Below are 25,925 nucleotides of genomic sequence, written 5' to 3'. Positions count from 1 at the left end.
AGTAAGCAGCATCCCTCCATGGCCTCTGCATCAGCCTCTGTCCTCCAGGTTCCTGTCCTGCTTGAATTCCTGCCCTCACGGCCTTTGGTGATGAACTGTTATATGGAAATGTGAATGAAATAAACGACTTCCTCCACAAATTGCTTTTGGTCACGATATTTCATTTAAGCAACAGTAACCAACCCTAAATAGGACACCAGCTAGACAGATAAAGGGAACTCACCCTGCCCTTCGGTAGGCATTATGTACTTACTAGTAAGCCTGTCAAAATCATTGTTAACACCAATTCCAAGCCGTGGAAGCACTCTTGGTGTTCATTCTGTAGTACATAAGTAGACACCTGCGGGATGGGGCTATTTGATTTCTCAATCTGCAGCTGTTGGATCGTCGCTGTCACCAGCCCCAGTGAACTCTGGATGACCCTGCAACCCTTTTCACAAAGGCCAGAGGGGCAGAACTTCCTTTAGTGGCCTGACAGAGGGACTGCTGTGGCTGGTGCGAAAGAGGCAGGGCTGTGATTGGTGCAAACACAAAGCACCATGTGTTACTGACTGTGATTGGTGCCATGGAAAGAGGCAGGGCTGTGATTGGTGCAAACACAATGCACCATGTGTAATTGACTGTGATTGGTGCTATGTAAGCTGGCTGCTCAGCTCTGTGAGCCGCTCAGGGCTGCCTCTGCTGCCTCTCCCTGCACTGTTGCAACATTAGGCTGGCAGAGAAGCTGATGAATTGTACATGAGCAGCCAGGGCGTGGAGATGGTGGAGAGAAGGCAGAGCCTGAGAGAAGGATTAAGACATCCTGACTTTCTAGGACCATGGACCGCCTCTAAAGCAAAGGACCTAGTATTCTATAGTCTATGGGGCGCATCACCTACTGCTGCCTTTCTTTGCTGTCAAATTAGAGCCATACAAAGACTAGTGCTTGAAGAGCCCCCTTTTTACTGCCTGTGCTTTCTGTGCAGGTAGAGGGAATGGGTCTTGGGCTGCTGGTGAGTACACCGGAAGTCTCTGCTCTGTAGTTGGCACGCTGAAGCGGCATGCCTGGGCAGACTGTAAAGAGACTGCTTGGGTCTGCACCCAACCTCTGCCACTTGGCAGGAATCTGCTTGAGCAGGTTTCATCTCTCCGTACTTGTCCTTACCTGCACAGTGGGATGAAAACAGGGACTGCCTCCCGAAGCCCTAGCATTGGTTGGAATGACATATAGGAAGCACTTAGGATGCTGCAGGTCTGGTCTATTGCAAGGAAGAGACACCATGACCAAGTGTACTGGCTGGTTTTGTGTGTCAACTTGACACAGCTGGAGTTATCACAGAGGAAGGAGCCTTAGTTAAGGAAATGCCTCCATGAGATCCAGCTGTAAGGCATTTTCTCAATTGGTGATCAAGGGTGGGAGGGCCCATTGTGGGTGGTGCCATCCCTGGGCTGGGAGTCTTGGGTTCTATAAGCAAGCAAGCTGAGCAAGCCAGGGGAAGCAGCCAGTAAGGAACATCCCTCCATGGCCTCTGCATCAGCTCCTGCTTCCTGACCTGCTTGAGTTCCAGTCCTGACTTCCTTGGTCATGAACAGCAATGTGGAAGTGTACGCTGAATAAAACCCTTTCCTCCCCAACTTGCTTCTTGGTCATGATGTTTGTGCAGGATTAGAAATCCTGACTAAGACACAAAGGCAACTCTTATAAAGTTAAATGTTTATTTAACTGGGGGCTTGTCTGTGGCACAAAGGCAGGCATGGCACTGGGGCAGTAGCTGAGAGCTTTATATCCTGATCCTCTAGTAGAAGGCAGAGAGAGAGAGAGAGAGAGAGAGAGAGAGAGAGAGAGAGAGAGAGAGAGAGAGAGAGAGAGAGAGAGAGAGAGAGAGAGAGAGAGAGAAGACTGGGCCTGGTATGGGATTTTAATTTCTCAAAGTCCACCACAGTGACATACTTCCTCTGACAAGTACACACCTATTCCAATAGGGCCACACCTCCTAACTGCCCCCCTCCTAAGCAATTCATCAGCTGGGGACTAAGCATGCAGATGTATGAGCCTATGGGGAGGGGGGTACTTTCATCCCAACCACCACAGTCAGGCTCATAGCGAGTGGTGCATAAATGTAGTTTTAAACAACATATCCCTTTCTGGAAGTCAGATGAGTGATATGTGCCTGAAGCCATTACAGTGTCATGATTTTTCACCCAGTAATTTTATTCTGTCCCTATCCTTATGACAGCAGTGCATATATAAGCACAGTAGAAATGTATGGCATTTCATGGAATGGTGGCACACATGTGTAATCCCGGCCCTTGTGCAGCAGAAACTGGTGGAATGCTACAAGTTTGAGACTAGCATAGTTCACATTACAAGCTCCTGGCCAGCCTGGGCTACATAGTGAGACTATCTCAATGAATAAAGAAAATCCAAAACCAAGCAAGCAACCAACCAAAGAAACAAATCACAATAAACATTTAATAAATGCCTATTGGATTGTATTTACTGGTCTATATGTGTGTGCATATATACAGATGTTCATATATACGTATATACATGCATATATAGCCATATAAGCGTATGTGTACCTGAAAGATTCATATGACCCAGTGAGATCAATGTGATACCATGACTCAGATGTTTGTGGTGAATCGGTGTAGATAAACGCACTATGTGTGCCAATTGCTGCAAAGTTGCTCATGTGAAGTATAGCAGTACAATGGTATGCAATGCCTACGTTTTGAAAATGATTATAACCAAGGTGTTGCTCTCTGGTAGGCACTCTTCTAAAAATTTTAGCTCATATCCCTACTTGCAACAAAGTACCAGCAGTATACAGCATGGTTAGCAGCCTTGTGCACCATGTGTTTGCTTGATAGCATCCTGCTGCCATTCACCATGATTGATCTCTGCCATCTGCTTTCCTGCAAGTTCATTCAATGACATTTCTACATGGACAGAACCACCTAACAGCATAGAGTGCATCTGACAGAAGGAGACACATGAAGATTCCTTAAGAAATGAAAGGAAGAGGGTAGGGATTATCCACACTGCCACCAACTCAGGGGAGTGAACACCTGCTATTGTGTCTAAGCATCTGTGGTGGTTTATCTAGGAGTGGCCCCTAAAGGCTCATATGTTTGAATGCTTGGCCCGTAAGAAATGGCACTATTAGGAGGTGTGGCCTTGTTGGAGTGGGTGTGGCCTTGTTAGAGGAAGTGTGTCACTATGGAGGCGGGCTTTGAGGTCTCATATCCTAAAGTTAGGCCTAGTATGGCAGTGTCCTGCTGCCTACGATCAAGATGTAGAACTCTGGGCTCCTTCTCCAGCACCATGTCCGCCTGCACTCTGCCATGTTTCCTGCCATGACAGTAATGGACTAAACGTCTGAAAAACCAGCCCCAGTTAAATGTTTTCCTTTATAAGAGTTGCCAAACTCATGGTTTCTCTGCACAGCAACAGAAACTCTGACTAAGACAGCCTCCAAACTTCTTCTATGTGCTTAGCTGAGTGTTCTAGTGCCTAGACTCCCTCCACTTCGCAAGCCCCTGGAGCACTGTCCTACCAACACCAGATTTATGCAGCACTATACTGATGCCTATGAGACCATCAGAGGCAAGCACCAAACTGCCCAAGTGTTCTTGGGAAGGAAAGTGCTTCCTCAGAGGGCCTCATGAAAAGCCTTCACAGGAGTCGCTTCTGAAAAGCCCCTCTGCACGCATAGCAAACTCTCACACTAATGGGTTTTAAACTCTCCAGCCGAGTGATGGTGGTGACTAATGACTAAGAAATTTGTATTCCAAATCTTGTTCTTCGTCCCTGTGATTCGAAACAAGCCCCTTTCTCTGGGATCTCAGAGGTCTCTTCCGGCAGCCCAGGAGTTAGACTCTCTAATTTCTGAAGACCTGCTGAATCTCCCAGGGTTTCTAGTGCTACAGAGGAGAGTGGTTGCTGAGCACGCTTTGCAGTCCTACTCCTGAGAAATACTGAGTGCTCACTGTGCCTTTCCCCACATGAGGGTGCCAACGTATGTGGCAGCTGAGGTTGGTGACTGGCATGGTTATATAAAAAACTGACAACCTCCACTGCCTGCGTTGTTGTGTCAGGCGAGTTGGTCTTTTGATAGATTGACAACCATATTTAAGGGAGCTTGATGAGGAAGAGCTCTGCATCTGCATCCCTGGATTTTGCCGTTCACTCCCTCATCTCAGAGGTTCTGAGTCCTTCACTCTTATACCAACATAGAGCTGGCCTTACTTTGTACCCTAGTCCTGAGCGTTGAGCGCAGAGTACCAACTCTAGCCACTAGAGGGCACTCTTGCAACGTGAAAGCCAACAGCTCTCCAGGAAGCTACTTACATCTTTGACAGAACATAGGGTTTTCCTGAATTTAGAGGCAGTCAACCCTCAACCCTGGGCAGTTTCTCCCGTTTCACACCTGTCTGGAGGCATTTTGGGTTATTGCAGTTGGATGAACGAAGGTGCTGGTGGTACTATCTTCTGGATATGGAGCCCAAGTTCTGATGAGTATTCAGGACTGTACAGGTAGGCAGCTCTCACTAACAATGGAGTACTTAGTGAAAAACAAAACAAAACAAAAAAATGCCTATTGTGGCAGGATCTCTTTACTGAGATCTGTGACCTACACACAAGGTTCCACCTGGAAGCAAGTCCTTACAGTGGGCTTTAGCCTTCAGAGGAGTCTTAGAATGTATACCTCAAAGCGTTTTTTCATCACCTGAAATACAGGGACCACAATCACCACACACTACTGAGGAGGAGGTGGGGCCAGGTAGAGAACACATCCTTTCTTTCTTTTTTTTTTATGGAGAAACCCCTGTCCTTAGGGCTAGCCACTCTGAACCGGACACAAGCCCAGCGAGTGCCCCGTCCACTTCCTGGTGCACACAGGCAACACTGCTTTATCTCCTAAGCTTATCTCCTAAGCTGGGCGGGGTAACAGGAAAACTGTACTGGGGATGGGCTGAGGGAGGGAGACAGAGACCCTTTCTCCTGCCCTAGGCCCAGCTTGGGAATCACCTTGGCCTTCCTGTAGACGAGGGCTATGTCACACCCTGTGCAGTTCTCACCCATTCTAGCTGACTGACAACGTATGGTCAGAAGACCAAGTGAGGCTGAAGGAAGTAAATGTGAGAGCGGCTCCAAGAGGAACTTGGAATGGGCAGTAGAGCCCTTGGGCCTTTCCAGCTCATGAGCTGTTCCTCAAAAAGAGACAGATCCAGGTCAGGTAATTGATAGCCTAGAGGCAGGAGAGCGGGTGGCTCGGTGGCTTTGGCTTGTGTGGCATCTCTTCCTCGTTGATTCATCTGTCGTCAAGTAGAGATGCTTTCTTGTGTGTTCTCTATGCTCTCTGGCACCAGGAGCTTCAAGTCAGCCCTGCTGCTCGTTCTCAGGAGCCCACAGGCAGAAGCAGAGGGTATTTAGCACCAGTGTCCTTTCCTTTCCCACTTGGACCATTAGAACCTTGCCCAGAGGTCCTCTACAGGAGCCTTAAGGTCTTTGGCAAAGACCCCCCACTCTTTCTGCTGTTCTGTCTTTGGGACCGGCTTCCCTCATTGCTTGGCTCACTCTCAGGCATGATGGTAGAAGAGAGGAGCTTGGCTGGATGCTTCCAGTCTAAGCCTCAGGCCCTCCTCTCAAACCCAGCAGGACTCCTGCGTTGCATTTAGCACCACCACCGATGGGCACAGAGAAGGAACGCAGCCAAACTAGGATGCACGGGAGAAAGATTGTTGGTCCAAGGACATTTTTATTCACAGTTGGCAGTGGAGTGTTACAGAGATGAGAGAACCACCCCTCCCTCTCTGTGCCCCTGCCTGCATCTTGGGGTCATGGAGATAGAAGCACAGAACCTTCCTTCATAGAAGCAAGACCCTCCCTGGAACAGAGGTTCCTAGTGGCTGTGCAGTCAAGGGGAGGGCAGAGAAGTATGGGAAGGGCTGTGAGAGGTCCTGGGAAACCTTAGCCAGGATGGGGAAGTGAACCCAGAGGAAGAAAGAGATCCTAAGACTTAAGCCAAACAAACGCTGGTCTGCCCCAGCCCAGCCCCTTCATCCCCTCCTGTGAGTAGGCAGGGGGCAGTTTTAATGATAGAAACTCCTAATCTCATTTCTCTCCAAAAAAAGTTAATTAATAATGTCTCCTTAGTCAGATAGCAATTTGGTATAGGGGAGGGGTGCCATCTCCATTTCCCCATGCCCACATTTGCCCTTGGTTCAACTTCACCCTTCAGAGCCTCCAGTGGGGGAACAGGAGACAGGGGGAAGAGCCACCCCTTCACTTCTTTCTCTCCAATTAAGGAGGATCAGAAGGCCACATGACTCTCATGTTCTCTGGATTGGGGGACATGGAGATTCCTTTCCCAAGTTTGAGTCCCTGAGTCCCTGAGGAGAGTCCCTCATTGGAATCCAGATGCCTGCTTGGCCCTGGGCCAGGATTTACCACCAATTCCTCGGGCCTGAGAAACTGGCACCAAAGCCCCTGGCCAGTGTTCTGTCTCAGCCTGGCCAGAAGGTGGAGCCCTGGAAAATGCCAGGTACCTGGCATACACATGGGGCCTGAGAGCCGAGGACCAGGCTTTGAGGACCCCGAAAGTGACTGCTCTGAGGGAAGAGGAGGCAAGATGGGCCCCAAGAGGTGGGTCCAGTTACAGCAGAGGCAGGGCACAGAAGCAAGGGGAGCAGGGCTGGGCAGGCCACCTTGGAGGTTCCGGAGACAGCAGCAAGGCCTCTGCCAGCCTGGGCCCAGGACAGAGCCAAAACCTAGAGACACAGAGAGAAGTGGTCAAGAGGGCCCCTCCCCGAGATGCTCCGCTGCCTCCTTCCCTCATAGACCCTCATAGACCATAGGGAGTGGGCACTATTAGGAAGTAAGGCCTTGTTGGAGTAGGTGTGTCACTGTGGGTGTGGGCTTTAAGACCCTCATCCTAGCTGTCTGGAAGTCGGTCTTCTCCTAGCTGCCTTCAGATGAAGATGTAGAACTCTCAGCTCCTCCCGTACCATGTTTGCCTGGATGCTGCCATGCTCCCAACTTGATGATAATGGACTCTGAACCTGTAAGCCAGTCTCAATTAAATGTTGTTCTTGTAAGAGTTGCTTTGGTCATGGTGTCTCTTCACAGCAGTAAAACCCTGACTAAGACACCTCCCTCCCCACTGCTCTCTCTTCTTCCCTTCCCTCCCCTCCCTTCCCTTTCTCCCTCTACCTCCCACTTCCCTTCCCTCCCCCCCTTTTTTTTTCTGACAGAATCTTGAGGAGGTAGGCTGGCTTGGATTTGTTCTGCAGCTGAATATGACCTTTAATTCCTGATTGTCCTGAACCCACCTCCAGAGGGCTGGCATTACAAACCCGGGGTTGCCTGTCTGTTAGGTAAGTATTCTCCCAATGAGGCTGGGGTGGGAGATGGAGGGTGGGAGGGGGTCATCTCTCTCCCTCCTTTTGCTCATTTGGTTCATACTTCTGGATGGAACTTCCCGGAGACTCTGCCAGCCTCGTGAGAGTGCTTGCTCCTGCTGTCCTCTCCCTCCTCACCTTTGCTGGGACACATGGCTCTGTTAGAAACCATACACTTAGGGATTTATTCTCCCCTGAATATAGTCCAGACTTAATGGATTAAGTCCACAGTAAAAATGTGCTGAGAGACTGAATGGATGCCCTGTGTTCTAATCTAGGGACTCTATCTTTAACTCCCCCTAACCCTGCTCAAAGGCTCCAAATTTTAGCTGGGTAAAGAATTGGTTGTGGGACCAGGTGCTTGTCATTTAAGCATGAAGGCCTCTGTCGCCTCCGTAAAGTCCACTCTCTTGGTTAAGATCAAGTGGCATCCGCTAAGCGTATGTGTAATAAGAGGCCCATGGAGTTCAGGGCCGTCCGTGTGTGAGAACCATAGCCCTCCTCTGGTCCCATAGTTCCCTCTCCTCCTTCCATTCCATCCAGACCCACCTTTTCCCCCTCCCACCTGCCAGGCCCGACAGGGGTTGCCCAGGCTGGGCTTCCTGGAAATGGCTAGACAGAGCTCCACACCATGTTTTTCTGATTCAGTGGGCCTCCCTGAAGTGCTCTGCCTTCAGCAAGGCCACATCAATTTGCTGAGAGACTAATGGGGTCACATGGGTGTGATATAGTGAATAAAACCTGGGAAAACAGATCAGGTGTTACTTAATATAGCCAGTTTATTAGCTAGGGATATTTCTCAAGCCAGATTCGTGAGGGAGTGAAGTAGTCAGAATGTTCACCCTGAGAAGAAAACATGTGGACTCCTGCCGAGGTGCTCTCTCTCTGTGGCCCAGTATTGTTCTCCTTAGACCCTTAGACGAGGTAAGGGCTATTGTCCTAAAGAAAGGCTGTGACCCCAGCTCCTGGGGTCGGGGTTGTGTCCACACTGTAGCTGAGTGGGCACGCAGAGGAGATACTTGGAGTCTCCCTATTTCCTGAAGCTGGTTGAGTGTTCTGCAGCAGCTCCCTCTCCTGGTACCGCATGATCTGAGTGAGGGTGGAGGTAAGGCACGAAGTGGAACTCCAGTCCTGAAGCATGGCAAGTGACTGCTGGCAGCCCTCTGCGGACCTAAAACCTTCACACCCTTCAGGGTCCAAGCACAAGGAATGTGTGTGTGTGTGTGTGTGTGTGTGTGTGTGTGTGTGTGTGTGTGTGCGCGTGCATGAGTGCGAGAAGGAAAGAAAAGCAGCCTGCTCCAAAGGGGGTAAGCTTGCTGTCCTCAGCACTCTGGTGCTGGGAGAACAGTGATGTGGAGGAACAGAGAAGCCCTTCGATGCTAGGTAGCTCTAGGATGCCCAAGTGATGGCCCAACCACCCTGCATCCATGGCCTGCATTGTGGGTGGGTAAATCTGGGTGACCCTAATCTTCAAAACTGCCGGAAGCAGAGGGGCTTGAACCTCTGCAGAAGATACCTGGGTTGGATCTTTCCACAGGAAGCCTGACTTGGTTGCTCCGATAGCCACTGGTGTCTACCATTGACCACCTTCTCTTCTTACCCCATCATGAAGTACCACTGATAGCTTGCTCCCCATCCCTCTTAATGTTCCAGGCTTCTGAACTCCTAGTCTGTGTTCTTCCTCAGAAATCCGCCTGCCTCTGCCTTCTGAATGCTGGGATTAAAGGCATGGGCCACCACACCCGGCTAAAATTTTCTCTCTTAAAATCATGGTGTTTCAGGGCTGGAGAGATGGCTCAGTGGTTAGGAGCACTGACTGCTCTTCCAGAGGTCCTGAGTTCAACCCCCAGCAACCACATGGTGGCTCACAACCATTTGTAATGGGATTGGATGCCCTCTTCTGGTGTGTCTGAAGACAGCTACATTATACTCATATATTAAATAAATAATAGTTATAAAATTATGGCGTTTCCTTTGGGGCCAAGGCACAGTAAACACAAGAAGGCACACTAAACAGGAGGTCATGTAAACATCGGACGAGAGAAGGAAGAAGAACATGAGCTTGGTCTGCCCATCTCTCTTCAGCTGAGGTCCCTCCTTCTCCCCATGGCCCTAGAGTCTTCTTCTTAGATTGTCTAAATACAAACAAACAACAGCAACACGCCCCACCCAACCAAACAACAACAACCTTCCCAGTGGGAGCTGGAGAGATGGCTCAGTGGGTAAGAGCCTTTCTGTTCTTCCCGAAGAACTGAGTTCTGTTCCCAGCACCCCTCCCCGTCAGAGTGCTCACAACTGTCTTTGATTTTACCTCCAGGGTGTTCAACGTCTCTGGCCTCTGGAGGGCACCTGCACTCCAGGGCACACACCTGTGTGCAGACACACACCCCCTCCACATAACTTAAAATAATAAGAGCCTTTCAACAATAGAAGAGCTTCTCCCCTAATCACAGCCGCAGACAGCTTGGGTACAGATACTCACTGGCTTATGATAAGGTTGCATGCTGATAAACCCGTTGTGGGTTAAAAATAACCTACATCAAGACTGTGTTGGGTGTATATAACCTGTGGAATGAGTCAGTTCAGCCGTGCAGGGCGCTGTGGAGGGCTGGCTGTTTACTCTCAGGCTACGTGGGTGACTGGAGAGGTGGCTCCCTGCACCTCCCATTCATAGCCAACGGAAGGTCAAACTTCAAACTTCAAGATATGATTTCTGTCACGGAATGCGTATTGCCTCTGTACTGGATCATAAGGCCTAGAAACCTTCAGTCAAATCGTCAGTTTGGAAGCTTTGGTAGTTTATACAATGAAATAGGAACAGGGGATGTGGCTCAGTTGGTAGAGGGCTCAATGAACATATAAAGGCCCTGGGTTCTGTCTCCTGCACCACAAAGACAAAACAAAAACCTAAACAGCTCTTCTCACTGGACTCTCTGCACTTCAAATTATTTCTGAGGACTTTTGGACCTGGTTAGCTGTTAGCTTGGTAGACTGCCTCCCACACACCCTTCTCCTTCCCACCCACACTGACAATATGCCTTCCAGATTCGTCATACATGCACTTTCTCTTTGCCCTTCTTCTCTCCTCTTGGAGTGCTCCTCTGTGCCCCCAGAGTGCTCCTCTGTGCCTCCAGAGTGCTCCCCTGTGCCCTCCCAGCACTTGTAGTAACTGGCAGTCCTCCCACCTCTGCTTCCCACCAGCCTCTGCTTCTTCCTGAGCTAATCTTTCCTATTTGAGCCCCAGGCCTAGTAAACAGCTAGAATCAGTCACTAAGCACTGACTGCACGAAGATCTCTTGTCTCATGCCTACGTGGGCATATGCTCAGCCAGCCAGGCTCTGGGAGGCTCCCCTCCTCTGTTTGAGATCCCCACCAACTCGGTGCTCAACACTCACAGTTGAAGCTGCTGCTCTCCTTGTCCCCAGAGGCCTTTGGTGGTCTCTGTGGGGTCCTCTCTCCAGCTGGCTGAGTTTCTGTGGCCCGTGTGCACAGCATGCTATACAGGGGCTAAGGAGGGGGGAAGAAGGAAAGCTGGGGTGGAGATGGCTCTCACCAGGGTGTAGTCTTATAAGGCTCGGCAGGGCTATCAGCCAGTTGTTAATATGACAGAGTAGTCCCATACTGATTTTCATACTGTCCCAAGCAGCCAGTGACTGCTGTGGATTGCCTGCTGTCTCCATCTCCCTGGACCCTCCCCTGCACCATTTAGCTGTCCCTCTGACACACTGCTAAAAGATAGTGCCTAGCATAGAAACCATCCTTCCTCAAAGGTGGCTATGGATCTCAAAGGCCAGATCCCAGAGCACTCAGGGACTAGAATATAGAAGAACTTTGGAGACAAGGAGGGCTCTAAGGTGGAGAGTGGCCAGAAGCCTCCAGGACCGAAGATCAGGTCCTGTCAGAGCTATAAGGACAGGATGTCATGCCTACCTCACTCTGCTTAGCCATAGGCACCAAGGGCTGACACAGGGCAGGGGACCTCAGCAGCAGGCGAGGGCTGGGGGGTGCCCACACTTTCCACGGAGGGCAGTTGGCTACCATGAGCTTGCTGAAGTTGAACTTGTAGGTAAACTTCTTGCCTTTGGTCTTGTGCAGGATCCTCTTGTTGTAGTAATACCTAGAGAATTGAGAGTTACCTCTGTGAAGAAGGGAGAGACTGGAGTCTCCTCCATTGGTCTAGCAGTTGCCGGAGGACACCAGCCATCTTCACACAGTGAGAGCGTTTCCTAAGCCCTGCAATAGCGGCCTGCAGTGCCAAGAACCACAGCCCTTTTCCTTGAGATCTGCCTCTCCTGCTGCTGGCCACCCTCCTCTCACCTGAGGGCCCGGCTCAGCTTGTCATAGTTCATCTGTGGTTTGCACTTCCTGCGGCCCCAGAGGCGAGCCACTTCATCTGGATCCTTGATGACAAACTCCCCGTACTCTCCCTGCTGCCAGGCGATGACATGGCGGAACTCTTCCTTCTGCAGCAGTTCCAGGATGAAGTGCCACAGCTGGATCTGCCGGGAGCCCGGAGACGACTCAGCTTTGTAGGCCCAATCGGGGAAGGCCAGACCTGGGGCGGGGGGAGTGTGAGGGTCACCTGCTGTCCTCAGGCCCTGCCCATGTCAGCTTCAAGAGCATGGGGAGGAGGCAGGGAGGCTTACCTGAGACCCAGTGGTTGACAGGGGCAGCCAGGATGCCTTCTGAGAAGCAGTTGCAGTACATGGTGAGTGGTAGGCGAGAGAGGGTTGAGTTTGAACTGAAGGCCTGCTGAAGTAAGGGACAGAGGGAAAGAATGGAGGTGAGAGAAGAAGGAAGGAAGGGTCCAGGGTGAAAAGAGAAGCTAAAGCAAGAATTTTCTTGTATACAGCCCAGCCTCTATGCAGACCTCCTTATTGCTCAAAGGCTGCCCCAGGGCGGTGGCTTGGGTCTAAGCCCAAAGTAAAAAGGCAAATGGTCCTCCATCTTAATCCTTGATGGAGTTAGACAGAGAGATGAACATTGGAGGAACTCCAGAGAAGAGCAGCTTTCAGCTCCACTGCCAACAGTGTCAACTGTCTTTGTCACTTAACCCTAATCCCTTGTGTGTCACTTAAAAAGAAAAACTTTAAACATTTGTTAACGTGTGTATGTGCGCATGGGTGTTTGCACAGAGTACAGCTCTGTGGAATCTCTTCTCTCCTGTCCTTTTTAAGTGGTTTTAGGGATGTAACTCAGGTCACCAGGCTTGTTCTGCAAGTGCTTTATCTGCTGAGCCATCTAGCTGATCCCTGTGTTACCTTAATCTACTCATTGGTGTAGAACTTCCCTGGCTGGGAGCATCCCACTCTGTGCCTTCCCGTCACCTGTGCCCTGGGCCCTAGCTCTGTCTCTCTTGGGCTGGAGGGCACACACACAAAGATTGGCTACACTCTATTTACTGGCTGCAAACAGCCCTGCGGCACCCATGGCAAGATTAATACAGTGGCTTCCAGGATGAATACTGGGAACCATAAATTAGAAAGGATCATAGCCCTGTCTGGCATGATCATCCTTGCTCTCCCAAGCATTTTGTATTTCAGGAAGGGCTACGGCAGCAAGTGATCGTTATTACCACCGCCATCCGTCTGATTACTAATAATGTTAATCCCCTTGGCCAGTATAAGTGTTCATTACAACACAAGTAGGTTCTAGGTCATTATTTAATAGAAGCAATATAGATAACGATGGAAACAATAGGGGACAAAGCTCCAGCTGGGCGTGCTGCCAAAGACAACCTCCCAAGCTGCTTCACCCTCGAAGCTGATGTGAACTTGGGACGGCCACCAGTTCAGGACGAGGTGCTGCTCTTGTTACGTTACTTCACTAATTCCTCACAATAATCTTTTGAGGTTGGTATTGGCTACATTTTGTAAGCTGAGGAAACAGAGGCTCAAAAGATTAAGAGACTTGCTCAAGATCCTGCCAAGTGGTAGAGCTGGATGAGAACAGGTCTGTCTGACTCCAGGCACTGAGCTGTAATTGGTCAACTGGGGCAGAAGAGTTGGAACTCTAAGGAGAGAGGCAAGGCTGACAGGAGGCCCTGGCCCTGAAGGAAACTGTCCAACCAAGCCTGGGATGTCGGCTCTTTGCCAGAAAAATTTCAACAGTAGTCCCAGGAAGCCAGAGGCCAGCCAACCCAATGGGCAAGCATGAGAAAGATAGAAACACAAACACACACACATAGACATAGACACACACACAGACACATTCACATAGACATACAGACACATTCACATAGACACACAGACATATTCACATAGACACACAAAGATACATTCACATAGTTTCACACAGATACACATACATACATACACACAGACACATAAATACACAGACATACACAGACACATGCAGAAACACAGATTTCCATATAGATATACAGGAGCATATATACACAAGCATACACATATACACACACAGACACACATGGACACATACACACAGACACATATGTATAGATACACACTGAGACATACTTGACACAGACACATACACATAAACACACAGGCACATGGATGCATACACACAGACACATACACATAGGTACACACAGAGACACACACGGACACGTACACACAGAGACACACACGGACACATACACACACACACACATAGAGAGACACACAGACACACATTTTTAGAGACACACAGACATACAGACATACACATAAAGACACACACACTCACATACAAGGACACAGACACATAAACACAAGCCTTTGAGCCCAGTACAGTATGTATGTAGAAACTTAGAGTGAAAGTCATTTTTGTGGTGCTGGATGGGGTAGCTCACACTTGTAGAATCAGCAGAGACAAGGGGCTTGCTCCTAGTTCAAGGCCAGCCTGAGCGACAAAGAGTTAGGGGCCAGCAAATGTGCCATGGGTAGGCCCTGCCTCAAACAAAACAAATCAATAAAAGTTATGAAAAGAAAGTCATGCTGTCATTGGGACCTTTGAAGCCAGGGACCAAGTAACCAGATCGACTGGACAAAACCTGAGCTTTTCAGCGCCCTGTTGAATCAGCGGCAGGTAGGATTGTTGATGTGCAGAGAAGAGAGAGGCAGAGAGACATAAGCCTGAAAGAGCCAGGCAGAGAGCTGGATCCTGGACAGTGAGACCAGACTGGGACCCAGGGCCAGAAGGACAGGAACGGAGAGGAGATCACAGTGACAGCCACAGTGACAGCAGGAGAGACCTCAGAGGCTCCAGAGGTTGGAAAGGCCGCTTCTCCTTCCTTCCCTCCCCAGTCTGACTGGAAACCTCCCATCTCTGCCCTGGCTCTTGGCAGGTGGGGACGCTGGCTCTGAGGCTGCTGCTGATATTAGCGAAGGCTTTGAATGGGGATGGGTGGAGCAGCTGGGGATGGTGGGGAAGCAGCCAGCGCCTTTCTGCCTCTACTCACGTCCTTTCCCTTCTTCCCTGACCTGGTATTCCTCCCTCTCTTGGGGATGGCACCTTTGGGGAGAGGCTCCCTCAGCCCCTCCATCATGGGTCTTAGATCTCCACCTAGCCTCTGGTGGCAGCCCCACCCCTGTGGCCTAAGGTTTAGAACTCCAAACCCAGACACTTAATGTCAACTCCCATAGGGCTGGTAGGAATGGGTTGTTGAAGGTTAGAGAAAAATCCCCTCACAGATGCTTAGGGGAATGGGCCATGGAGGTGGTTGTCACAGGCTTCAGTCTGGGGCTCTGCCCTCCTCTGATCTTCAGCCTACCTCTTCCCTCCCCCCACCCCTCCCTCTTCCCTCCAGCTTTCCTTCTCACCTGTGGCTTCCTCTTGTCGGGCTGTTTCCTGTGCTCCCTCCTCAGCTCTGTGCGGTCTCTGTTCACCCCTGCTCCCTGTCTGGGTGGCTGGTCTCTCCTGGTCTCAGTCTCACCACCGATCATCCAGCCCTGTTCTGTGTGGCGGGCTTTGCCACTTTTGCCTCTTGCCCGCCCTTTTCTGTCTCCCCCTACCCTGGGCTGCTCCCTTTCCACAACTGCCTCTGGTGCCCACTCTCTTCCCACAGTGCTGGTCTCATTCATCATATTCTTATCCAATGTTCCTTAGGGAAGCCTCCCGAACATCCCACCCCGGCCCTTAGTCTCCCCACCAGGAACAAGAAATCCCGTGCAGCAGGCACTAAGGGGGCAGCAGGGCAAGGCAGGCAGGAGATGAAAGTTCCAGCAAACAGTTGAGCTGGGTGAGCTCATCACTGCCCAGGGCAGGGCGTTAGATCAGCCGGAAAACCCGGCAGCAAGCAGAGGTAGCCCGCAACCCTGCATCCCAGCATCCAAGGCCTCCGTCCATAAAAACCAATCCCGTGTCTACATCTAGCCCAGACCTCCAGGCTAGACCTGAGCCCTTCACTTTCTATCAAGTCTGAAGCTCTCTCAGCTGATTCTGTGCTTGAGTCTCTATGCCCAGGAGGCTCCACTGTCCTTTGACAAAGCCAGAGAGATCAAACCCCCTCCACCCCGACCCTGACCCAGGGCTTGGAGAGAGTTTGAAACTTTCTCTTGGCATCGCACCTGCCTCTCTAGCCTGCATCTGTGCTCACTACCATAAGGGCTCTCATACGTCAGGATTCTTGGCCCTAGTACTTTGGGAAACGGTGTGAGAAAGGAAGAGGGGCAGGTGGATGGAGCAGAACCCTCTTGCCCCACCAGAGGCATGCATCCCTTTAGTTCATCCTGCCAGGCTCAGGAGGAATTCTCTGTCCTGTCTCCACCCACTCCGTGATGCTCCCCAACTCGGCTGCCTCCATCTGCTCCCCAGTCAGCCTCAACAACTGGCCTTTTACCCCCGACCGACCCGACTATCGTCGTCCCCCGAAACCCCCACCCCCACCCCAACCCGTGCCCTGGAGCAATGAGCCTGGGCAGGGGCATGGCTCCTAAGGACCCACAAGGCTAGCAGGATGAGAAGTTGGCTGAGAGCTTGGTTATTTGCTCATCATTCACCCCAGAGTCTTGTCTGTTCCAGATAGTAGATACTGGCCCCACCTTCATAGAAGAACTCCCTGCTACACTGAACCAGTGTCCCTGTGACATCCTCCCACAGATGCCGGAAAGCTCTCTGCCCTGAGCACACAACTCCAGCTCTGTGCCATTCCTCTGGAGAAAGAAAAGCCTCGCCACACCTGTGGGCTTCAGCTCCTTCCGCCCCACTTCCCAACTGTCCCATAACTGGCTCCATATCCGGGTGCACAGAGGAGCCCCCGTCTCAGACCTGCCAGGATGGCTTACCGCTTTGGATCATCAATTCTGCGCGCAGTCTGGTTCCTTCTGACTCGCTCCTTGCCCTTGCTCATCGCGTTAGGGTTACTTAAAATGAGAGCGGGGATCTCCAAGCTCCCAGGGGAGCCAAGGTCGTTTGCAGACAGCACCATTAACCCTTTGAGAGCCAGTGGCACGGCTCGATGCCTTATACAGACACCCCACACATGTGTCCACCTTGCAGCAGAGTAGGGGCTCTTCCTGTGGGGTGGCTGGCTCCTAAAGTACCTGCTAGGGACACTTCCTCCTTTTCAATTCTTCTCAAGGTTACTGACCTGCTGGGACGTCCTGCGAGTTGTCTAGCCATCCATTCTTTCTTGTGTAGCATTCTGTGGAGATCGGAGTTCAGATCTAAAAACTGACCTCATACCTCCCAGACTTAAACGTGACTCCAGCCTTTGCTTGAGATGCGCTCTCACTCACTCACTCACTGACTCACTGACTCACTCACTCACTCACTCACTCACTCACTCACTCACTCACTCACTCACTCACTAGTGCCAGATTGTCACAACCTGTAACTTTCCTTCTTTGGCTAGAATAAAATGATATAGATGAAATATATTTTAAAGTATATTATTTTTTACTTACTCCTTAGTACTGGAGACATGGCTAGGCAAATTCTTCCACCAGTGAGTCCCATCTTCCACATGATAGTTACTCAAGGTCATTTTTCTAAAGATTTAAAGGCACATAATATGTTTACTCTCTTATGGTTCTAGAGATTAAAAAAATTTTTTTAAGACCTTACTAATTTGACTTGAAGTTAGACAACAGGAAGAACTTCCAACTAAAGACTAAGCCAGTTAGGAGACAGTGACTACAGGAGTATCAGACAGCTCAGTGAGGAACAAGATAAGGGCTAGAATTCCCAGGACATCTTGGGGAGGAGATGAGAACTTAGCTGAGATGCCTAAGGAACAGGATCTCAGGTTGATACCTGGGACCAAGCCACCCTGGAGCCTGTCAGGGCTGTGTTCAGCTTTCCAGCCCCAAGCAGGGAGAAGGCTGATGGATGTTGTTGGTATCAGTATGATTTTCCTGTCTTCACTGACTCTGGGAGGCCATGCCCCCACCCCTCAGCATACTGCCTTCTGAGCTGATGGAGATGGGATGGAGGGCACGGAATTACATTCTGGGCTTGTTTTCTGGTTAAATCAACCGAAGCTAGCGTGATGGACAGGTGGGAGAGGGGCTGATTGATGGAAGACAAGAGCTGGGCCTCAGGGAGGGAGGGAGGGTCCTGGTGAAGGCAGGGCTCCGTAGGCCAGAGCCATGCAGGAAGGGTAACCTCGCACAGTGATGGGCAAGAGGAGACACACGGTGAAGGGAAGAGGAGATGTAGTTAGCATCCTGCTGTCTGTCGTAGGTGCTGGGTCTGCAGTGCAGCAGGCTGGCCTGCCCCTTGCTCGCCATCACCCACCTACGCTCATTCACTTAAGAGTTTGAAGCCTGGGCCTCCTGTCCACCATAGACAGGAGGCTGCTCTTCAGGCTCTGTTACTACAGTGCAGAGTCCCTTACAGAACACAAGCTGAGGCCAGGGTGAGAGTTGGGGGGTGGGGAGAGGGGGGCTGGCTGCTTCTTAGTATTTCCATCTCTTCTCCTTTGCTGCTTGGTCACCACCCCAGCATACTTCTTCTCATCTTCCTGGACACCCGACAGGGAAGCCCTCCTTGCTGCCAGCCTCCAGTGTCTCTGTCTTCCTGCTCCATCCATGTCATTATATGTGGACTAGCCAGCCAGGCACTGGGCTTGAAGGTGGTTTCTCAGCTGGCCAGCTGTTTCCTCTACAAGATAAAAGCAAAGTGGGCAGAGTCCTGGGGTAATGGGCCCTGTCACTGAGCAGAACACCAGGAGGCACCCATACCCCTCCTGTATCCACCTACCTACCCAGCTTCTCACACGGCCTCCATACACAGTTAATACATTCATGTTTTTTCAGTTCTAGAAACAGGACCTCATCCTAGCTGAGTATGGCCCTTGCTGGCTCTGAATTCATGACAATGCTCCTGCCTCAGCATCCAGGTGAGATTTCAAGTGTACACTTGAAAATGCCAACTTGGTTGGGGGTTTTAAGATGGTTTAAAATATGTGGAGTGTGGTGATTTATGCCTATAATCCTAGCACTGTGGGAAGCTGAGGCAGGAGGATCACAAGTTCAAGGCTACCTTGGCCTACACAGTGAGTTTTGAGTCCAGCCTGTAGAACTTATCAAGATCTTGTCTCAAAATAAAGAGGAAAGATAATGTTGGGGAGGAGCTGTGTGGGAGAGGGTTTGCCTAGCATACGGAAAGCCCTGGGTTCAATCCTTAGAACCATAGGGAAAAACAAAAACCTCCAAACAAAGTGAGCTAGGTCTGGTGGCCCACACCTGTTATCCCAGCCTTGAGACATGACGGTTAGAGAATCAGGAGGGCAAGCTTAGCCAGGGCTACATATTGAGTTTGAGGCTAGCCTAGGCTACATATTGAGTTTGACGCTAGCTGAGTCTCCATGAGAACCTGTCTGAAAACAAAACAAAACAAAAACCAATGACCCAACCAACCAAAATGTCAAATTCATCTCCAAGAATATCCATGCTGACAGCTCTCCTGTCTGCTCACTCCTCTCAGTTGCCCCGGCTTGGTGATACAATAACCGGCCTACGCTGATTGCAGGAGTGGTGTAGAAGCCTGCCTCTTGGGGGTAAGAGACAGTCCTGATGGCTTGAGGTTGGATGGGGCTGAGCTGGGCACAGGGGGATGAGGTGGATGGGAGGGACGCTTCCTTTCAGCCATGCTGGGCCCCAAGGCTTGGAATTAATCTGATTCAGGTACAGTCCTCTCACCTCCACAGGGCTCCCGGACTTCCTCACTTTTGCTTTGATGTGGGGTTGGTAAAATCCCTCCATGGAGGTAAGCCCTGCATGGCTCAGACCTTGGGCAAAGCTTCTCCATGGCTTGGGAATGGGAGTGCAGGCCACCCTTTCCTTCCTAGAGCAATAGGAAAGGAGGCAAGACTCCTCTCCCCAGCCTGGTGGAGTGAAGTTCTGAGGATCCATTGGGATTCCTGGGGGGCTTGTCTGGCCAGCTTAGTCATCACAGCAGACACACTTAGAAGTACATTTGGCCATCTGTTGGAGAAATAGGGGCCCCGCCCAGTGACTCCTTCCCTGTGTCCAAGTCAAGGATGAGACAAGGATGTGGCCTCAATGGATTCAGAAAGGAAGACACGCTCTTGATAAAGAATGGAGACCCTAGGTGGCCAGAGATGGCCAAGGGAAGGAAGGAGGTACAGAGGAGAGGGAGATGCAGGGGCTGTCAGGCCAGGGAGGTGGATGAGAGGGTGAGGGGAGCTGGCGCTGCAGGCCAGTGGTGTCCTGGGGACTGGAGACCCTTCAAATCCCATTAGCAGCAATAGAAGGTGACATGTGGGATCGATTCCAATCGAGGCAACAGACTCCCAGTAATAAACCTATTTCATTCACACTTCTCGCCCCCACTGCTGCCGAGAGAGGAGGTTGCTGTGGCCCAGCTCTGCGGGCTGTTGGAGGATCCTGTGTGCCTGCCCAGGCCCCTGCCTTACCAGTGGGAACAGGGACAGACTTGGAGTGTGTGGACTGGCTCCCCCGGGGCACAGATGGAAGCCTCTTTGTGTTCCTGTGTCAGTAGGAGGGTTGGGTCCAGTGTGGGTGTCTGAATTCAACTGTCTGCCTCAGTAGGTCTATGAGTGTGACAAGTCATAGTGAAATGCGCATGCATTCCTCTGTGGCTGTCTGCCTGGGGCTGTATTTGTGTACGTGGGTGTCTGTGTCAGCTTTTGTGTTTCCAGTGTCTGTGTGCCTGTCTGTCCACGCATGCCTGTCACACGTGGGTGTGTGAGCCCCACATAAGCTTTGAGCGTGAGGTCTGGGTTTCGGTGGCTGTCTGCAGCGTGCTTTGTCTCAGAGACTGTGGGTGTTTGTGGATTTGTATCTGGCCTGTCTTTGTCTCTTGGACACTGGGGAAATGATGCTGGAATCCCAGTACTCAAGGAAAACCCTGCCCCAACCTGGTCAGTCAGGCAGCATCCTGCAGGGCACTCAACCACCCTGCTTTCCCAGGGCTAAGAGCTGACTCGGAAGCTAGTGAACGGAAGTGCAGGTAGCTGCGAAGGAAGGACAGAGGAAAGGCTGAGAAGACGGGCAACCGAGAGGTCAAGGTGTTTGGATAGAGGAAGAACTGGAAAGACCACCAGGGCAGTAGTAGGAGGAGTTTCCCTAAGGCACTGAGAGAGGAAGCTACAGAAAGTGTGGTGGGTTGTCCCCACTCAGGAACACTGTAGGGGGGGGCTGTGCTAGTTCCTGGGGGGGCAAGCAATGTCAGAGTGTGAGGATGCTTACCTGGTAGTCTGCAGGCACAGGGCCTGGTCAGTACTCCCCCATCCCTCCTACACATCTCCGCTGACACTGTGCTGGCCAGAGTGAAGGGGGGTGGGTCAGTCAGTTCACGCTCTGGTGCCTGCCTTCAAGCCCTTCCCTGTCTCTGCCTGGTGGTTCCCTTCCTCAAAGAAGACAGGTCAGGGCCCTGAGGTCCTGAGTGAGGGACAGGTGGATGGGGGGAAAGCGGAGGTTCTGAGAGGGTGGCAGTACTGGTTCCTGACCTAGGAGGGTCTGGATAAAGTCACTGTGCTCCCAGTGGCCTTCCAGCTCCTCCAGTGCTTGGCATGCTGATGAGGGCTCCCTCTTGATCTCCAGCACTTTGATTTGGGGGGGGTGGGGTGGCAGGAGGGGTATCAGATCTTAGCATATAAGACCAGGCTAGCCTTGAATTTGTGTCCCTTGCCTCCTGAGAGACTGTAAGCTTGCAGCCCTGTGGCCTGCTCTGCCAGCTTTGGACGTTGTCTGGGGTGAGGGCAGGAAAGAGGCCTTAGTTCTCTGTACTCCTCCTTAGTCCTGTCTGCTCTAAGAGTTTGCTGCACTGGGCCTCACAGGGGAGCACCCCAGGGGAGCATCACAAGGGAGCACCCCAGAGGAGCATCACAAGGGAGCACCCCAGAGGAGCATCACAAGGGAGCACCCCAGGGGAGCACAAAGGAGACTGCAGAAGTCTCTGGAAGGCTAAATGACCTACCTGCTCAGACAGGAGCTTCCAGCCTCTGCTGTCTGTCCCTGTTGTAGTGGCTGATGAAGTGTTTATGGGAACTGAGGCCTTGGCAGAACCTTCAGGATTTAAGCTGTCTGGAGGCAGCAGCACCAGCATCCACTTCCTAAACTGAGTTCTCAGGTGAAGTGTTGAGTGGGACTTTAAGGGTGTCTTGGTCCCCTAGGCTACTGCTGACACTTTTGAGAGCTCATGGAGGCAGCTGTCCCTGTGGCCCTGCCAGGTGCTCCCAGAGGCAGTGCCTTGTGTTTTAGGCAGGGCTGCTTGGATGCCAAGACACAGAGAGTGGGCTAGTGGTGGGACATGGTTCCTTGGTCCCTCCAGTCTTCTTCCAGGTGCTTGTGACATGTGGTGTCAGGTTCTCCTTGATCTCTGCCATCAGGGCAAGGCTTTGAAGATGGCAGAGAACTGACTCTTGCAGGATACCACTCCCTTTGGACCTTGTCTTTAGTGTGTGTGTGTGTGTGTGTGTGTGTGTGTGTGTGTGTGTGTGTGTGTGTGTGTGTATGTGTGTGTGTGTATTTCCTCAGACTGGGATCTTAGCTTGGGAATACAATGCTGAGGATTTGAGGTTTGGGAAACTGTGTTCCTGGGGTCTGTGAGGGGAGGCAAGGACAAGAGGAAGGTGGGAAGGAAGGGTGCACACAAGGGGTATGGGAGCCTAGGTCACATGAGACTTAGGGTGCCCTGAAAGAGCAGTAAGACCAGTGAAGGCAAGACTGTGGTTTAGAGGTAGGGTGTCCAGAGCCTGTGGTAGGCCATAACTGGGGTACCCCAGGGATGTCAGTTATGGGAGCAGCATGATGTCATCTGAGGCCCTAGGCCTCTGGAATTTGGGGATCACTCATAGGCTATTTTTCCTGGACCCTGAGAACCTGGCTAGGCATTTCTACTGCCTGGAGCCCAGGAGAATCTCCTGGAAGAGAACTCAGAGGCTCCAAGATGTTCCGAGCACAGCCGGTCCGTCCCTCTCTCTACCTCATTCCTTGCTTCTGCCCAAACACTAACCTGAAGCAGCCTAACCAAGCTCCTATTTCTGTGGTAAGGAACCCTGTGTCAGGTTGACAAGAAAAAACAAGGGAGAAGAAAGAGGGAGCCAGAGAATGTGGAGCCCAAATGAGACGCGAGATAAAGCAATTACATGATCAATACCGGTGAAATTGAGTAATCCACCGATCAATACCATGGGCTCGGGTGCTCCTGCTCTCAGCCCGCCTCCATCTTCTCCCGTCCCTCTTAGAAATTCATCTGTCAGTCCACCTCCCACCCCAGCCTTTACATTTGGGATCCTGAAAGTGCTACCCCTGCCTCCAGCCTGTGTCAGCTGCTACCCTGTAGCTCCTCATGGACTCCCTCTTCCTTCCCAGTGGGCCCCGTTCTCAACTGGTTCCTGGTCTGATGCCCTCCCTTCTCCTCCATGTCCCCCACCTTGTTATACCAGTGGCTACAGCCTAGGTTGCCTGGGTAGTGAGAAGAGTTCCGCCATACCTCTTAAGTCTGTCCTCCGATCACAAGCCTCCATGTGCAAAGTCCTGCCCACAAGCTAGTGCTGGCTGAACTGGACTCAGAGGGCAGGTAGGGGGCTGGGAGGAGGCCCTGGGCCCCACCCATCCAAAGGTGCTTGTAGGGGCTACGGTGCAGGTGCCACCACTGAAGCTCATTCGCCCAACTGGGGGCTTCCAGTGCGTAGGTGGGTGCTTGAGGGTTGCGGTTTCTGAGACATGAGAACTTCTGACTGTGGGGAGAGCAGAGCATCTCTGCCTGAGCACTGAAAAGCCTATGACCACCTGAAGAGTTGGAAGTTCAAGGGTGTGAGTGTGTGCATGTGTGTAGGGTGTGTGGTAGTACAAAGAAAGGCTATGGAGCTGTGGAAGCAGGCAGGCCTGGAATAGGAGCCAGCCCCCTACTCCTCCACATTTACCTGCCTGTCCCTATTGTTAGACTGTCAATGCCTGGACCGGAGGGATAAATGAATGGCCACTGTTACTTGTATTTCAGTGCATGCTGTTGGCTGTCTGCACTGCTCCCTCCTCCCCCCTCCCCCAATCCCTACTGTGAGCCCTTAGAAAGCCAGCATCAGTGGCCAGCAGACACAAGCCAAAGTTGGCTTGCTGGCTGGCTGACACGCTTTGGCCCCAAGGTCGGCACAGGCAAGTGTGAACAATTTCCCATAGAGAAACATGGGATCACTTTAAGGTAGTGCAATAGCCCACCCCTCCCCAGTCCCTGCGTCAGTACAGCGGGGCAATGCCTGGACTCAAGCTCAGGCTACTGGGTACTTGCTGTTGACCTTGGGCAGTTCCCTTAGCTTTCCTGCCCTTTGTTTTCTTCAACAGGGCGGGCACAGTGGGGATAACAATAGCTCACATCTGCAGCCAGAGATTCCAGATTAACCTCTGCCCTGACCCTCTTGTTCTCCCTCCTGGGAGAGAGGCCAGTGAATTCCTGCTACAAGGGCCTTCAGCTCTCAGGACCCAGGCTGTGAGGCTTGGTCATGTCCAGGGGTTGTGGCTGGAATAAGCAGGCTTAGTGAGCAGGGACAGATGACTGCTGCTGTTTGTCCTTCGCCTCTGTGGTTTGGGTGGCATCCCCTGGGTTTATGGTATGCATCCCGTTGTCTGTTGACCTAATCCCTAGAGACTGGAGCTGGGTGAGAAAGCTTAGGTGGGGCTTCTGCCTCCTTCCCACAGGGACCATCACTGTTCCCCTGGGGTAGGCAGAGGTGGTGGAGGTGGACTTCCTGCCCCTCTGCATTCTGGGAATGCTTTGATCTGTGGTTTCTTTTCTTCCCAGCCTAAATGACCAGAGGGAAACCTCCACAGGTGCTGGCCATCCCAGAGGCATTCTTGCTCAACTCCAGACTGCAACACCCTGGCCTGATGTGTGAAGAAAAGTCAAGTCTGGCTTGCCCAGAACACTGTCTGGTTTTTGGAGGACAGGAGGGAGGAAGTGTCTTCAGTGGGCAAAATGTGATGAATTTTGGAGCCAAGAACGGCCCCGGGCTCCAAGCATCACTGGCTCCAAGCGTCACTGAGGGAGTATGCCCTTCACTGTGTGTGTCAGAGTGCACTCTATCTCCCCGCCTGTAAAAGGCTGTGGGATCCATCTCCTTTTGAGCAGTGTTAAGCTGAAAGCACAAAGCCCCACAGAGGAAGGAATGGTGAAGCCGGGCTGCTGTTTGAATGCTGAGCGCTCCCTGTGAGCATTCTTTGTCATCTCCTTCATCGAGGCACACTATGAACACAGGGGGGATGAGGGTTAGCTATCAATCCAGTCACCATGTCCCAAGGAAGATGGGAATGGGAACAGGGCAGGAAAGCCCAAAAACAGGCCCGAGAAGCAACTGAGGGCGGGGCCTAGAGGTCGGAAGCTATGCTAGAAAGGAGGTCACAAGGCTGCATGCACTCTTTGGACTGCATCTTCTCTGCCTCATCCAGTTATTTGCCTTTTTTGAGTCCCATCTAAACTGGTGTCTCCCATGCCAACAGTGAAAAACATTAGTCCATCAGGCATCTCTCATCAAGCATCTTTAGGTCCCAGCACTGGGTGTTGGAGAAAGGGAGACAGATGATGCACTATCCTGACGTGCCTGTGACTGGTCGGAACTGAAAGTGTTGGAGAAGACACTTGGCCGGAAGTAGGGCAAGAGGGTGCGCAGTCAGGGAGGGCCTGTGCAGTGTGGCTGGCATCCAGGAGCTTTTCTGAAGCCTAGGGCTCCCCTCTGTAGCATAGGGATGAATTCAGCTTCTCACGAGCTGCCATGAGGGCCGAGTCAGCACGGGCAGCCCTTAGAGAAAGGCCAGCATGCGCTAAGTGCTTCTCTGGCTCTGGTGCTCAGGCATTGGGTCTGTGTCTGTGGCAAGGAATAGGCTGCTTATAGAGAGAGACCAGGCTCAGCTTCCCAACTATCCTGAAGACTAGGAGGAACTGCACCTAAGGCTTTTTGCTGGCTGACCTTGCAGGAGGGGCTGGAGGTCTCTCCCCTGTGCTCAGCTGCCTGCCTCTTGCTCTCTTCCCTCCGGCTCACCACCCCTCCTGCCTCTTCATTCAGAATTCCAGCAGTAATCGCTGAATGGTCAGCTTCGGCTGGCAGAGCCTGCTGCCAGGGGCTCAGATTGCTGTGCACACCTTTCAGCAGCAGGGAGCTTAAGAGAGCA

At 51.6% G+C, this 25,925-nt stretch overlaps 1 protein-coding gene across 2 annotated transcripts; it reads right to left on the bottom strand.

Annotated features, from left to right (window-relative positions):
• Window positions 1–5,746: 5,746 nt before the first annotated feature.
• On the bottom strand, window positions 5,747–16,965 carry Etv3l (ets variant 3-like). Of its 2 annotated transcripts, none has more exons than XM_006502501.4 (6): window positions 16,922–16,965; window positions 12,033–12,138; window positions 11,704–11,941; window positions 11,317–11,503; window positions 10,782–10,893; window positions 5,747–6,756 (listed from the first exon to the last, which is right to left on the bottom strand). In XM_006502501.4, exons 2-6 carry the CDS (start codon window positions 12,091–12,093, stop codon window positions 6,290–6,292), a joined length of 1,065 nt encoding a protein of 354 aa, XP_006502564.1. In that variant the 5' UTR covers window positions 12,094–12,138; window positions 16,922–16,965; the 3' UTR covers window positions 5,747–6,289. The 2 variants fall into 2 exon arrangements, with proteins under 2 accessions (XP_006502564.1, NP_001357785.1); NM_001370856.1 differs by lacking the exon at window positions 16,922–16,965 and adding an exon at window positions 16,617–16,795.
• Between the last annotated feature and the right edge of the window lie 8,960 nt (window positions 16,966–25,925).

Source organism: Mus musculus, chromosome 3 (genome assembly GCF_000001635.26).
Source record: "Mus musculus strain C57BL/6J chromosome 3, GRCm38.p6 C57BL/6J".
Classification (NCBI taxonomy): Eukaryota; Metazoa; Chordata; class Mammalia; order Rodentia; family Muridae; genus Mus; species Mus musculus.
This window is presented reverse-complemented; position numbering and strand designations above follow the sequence as displayed.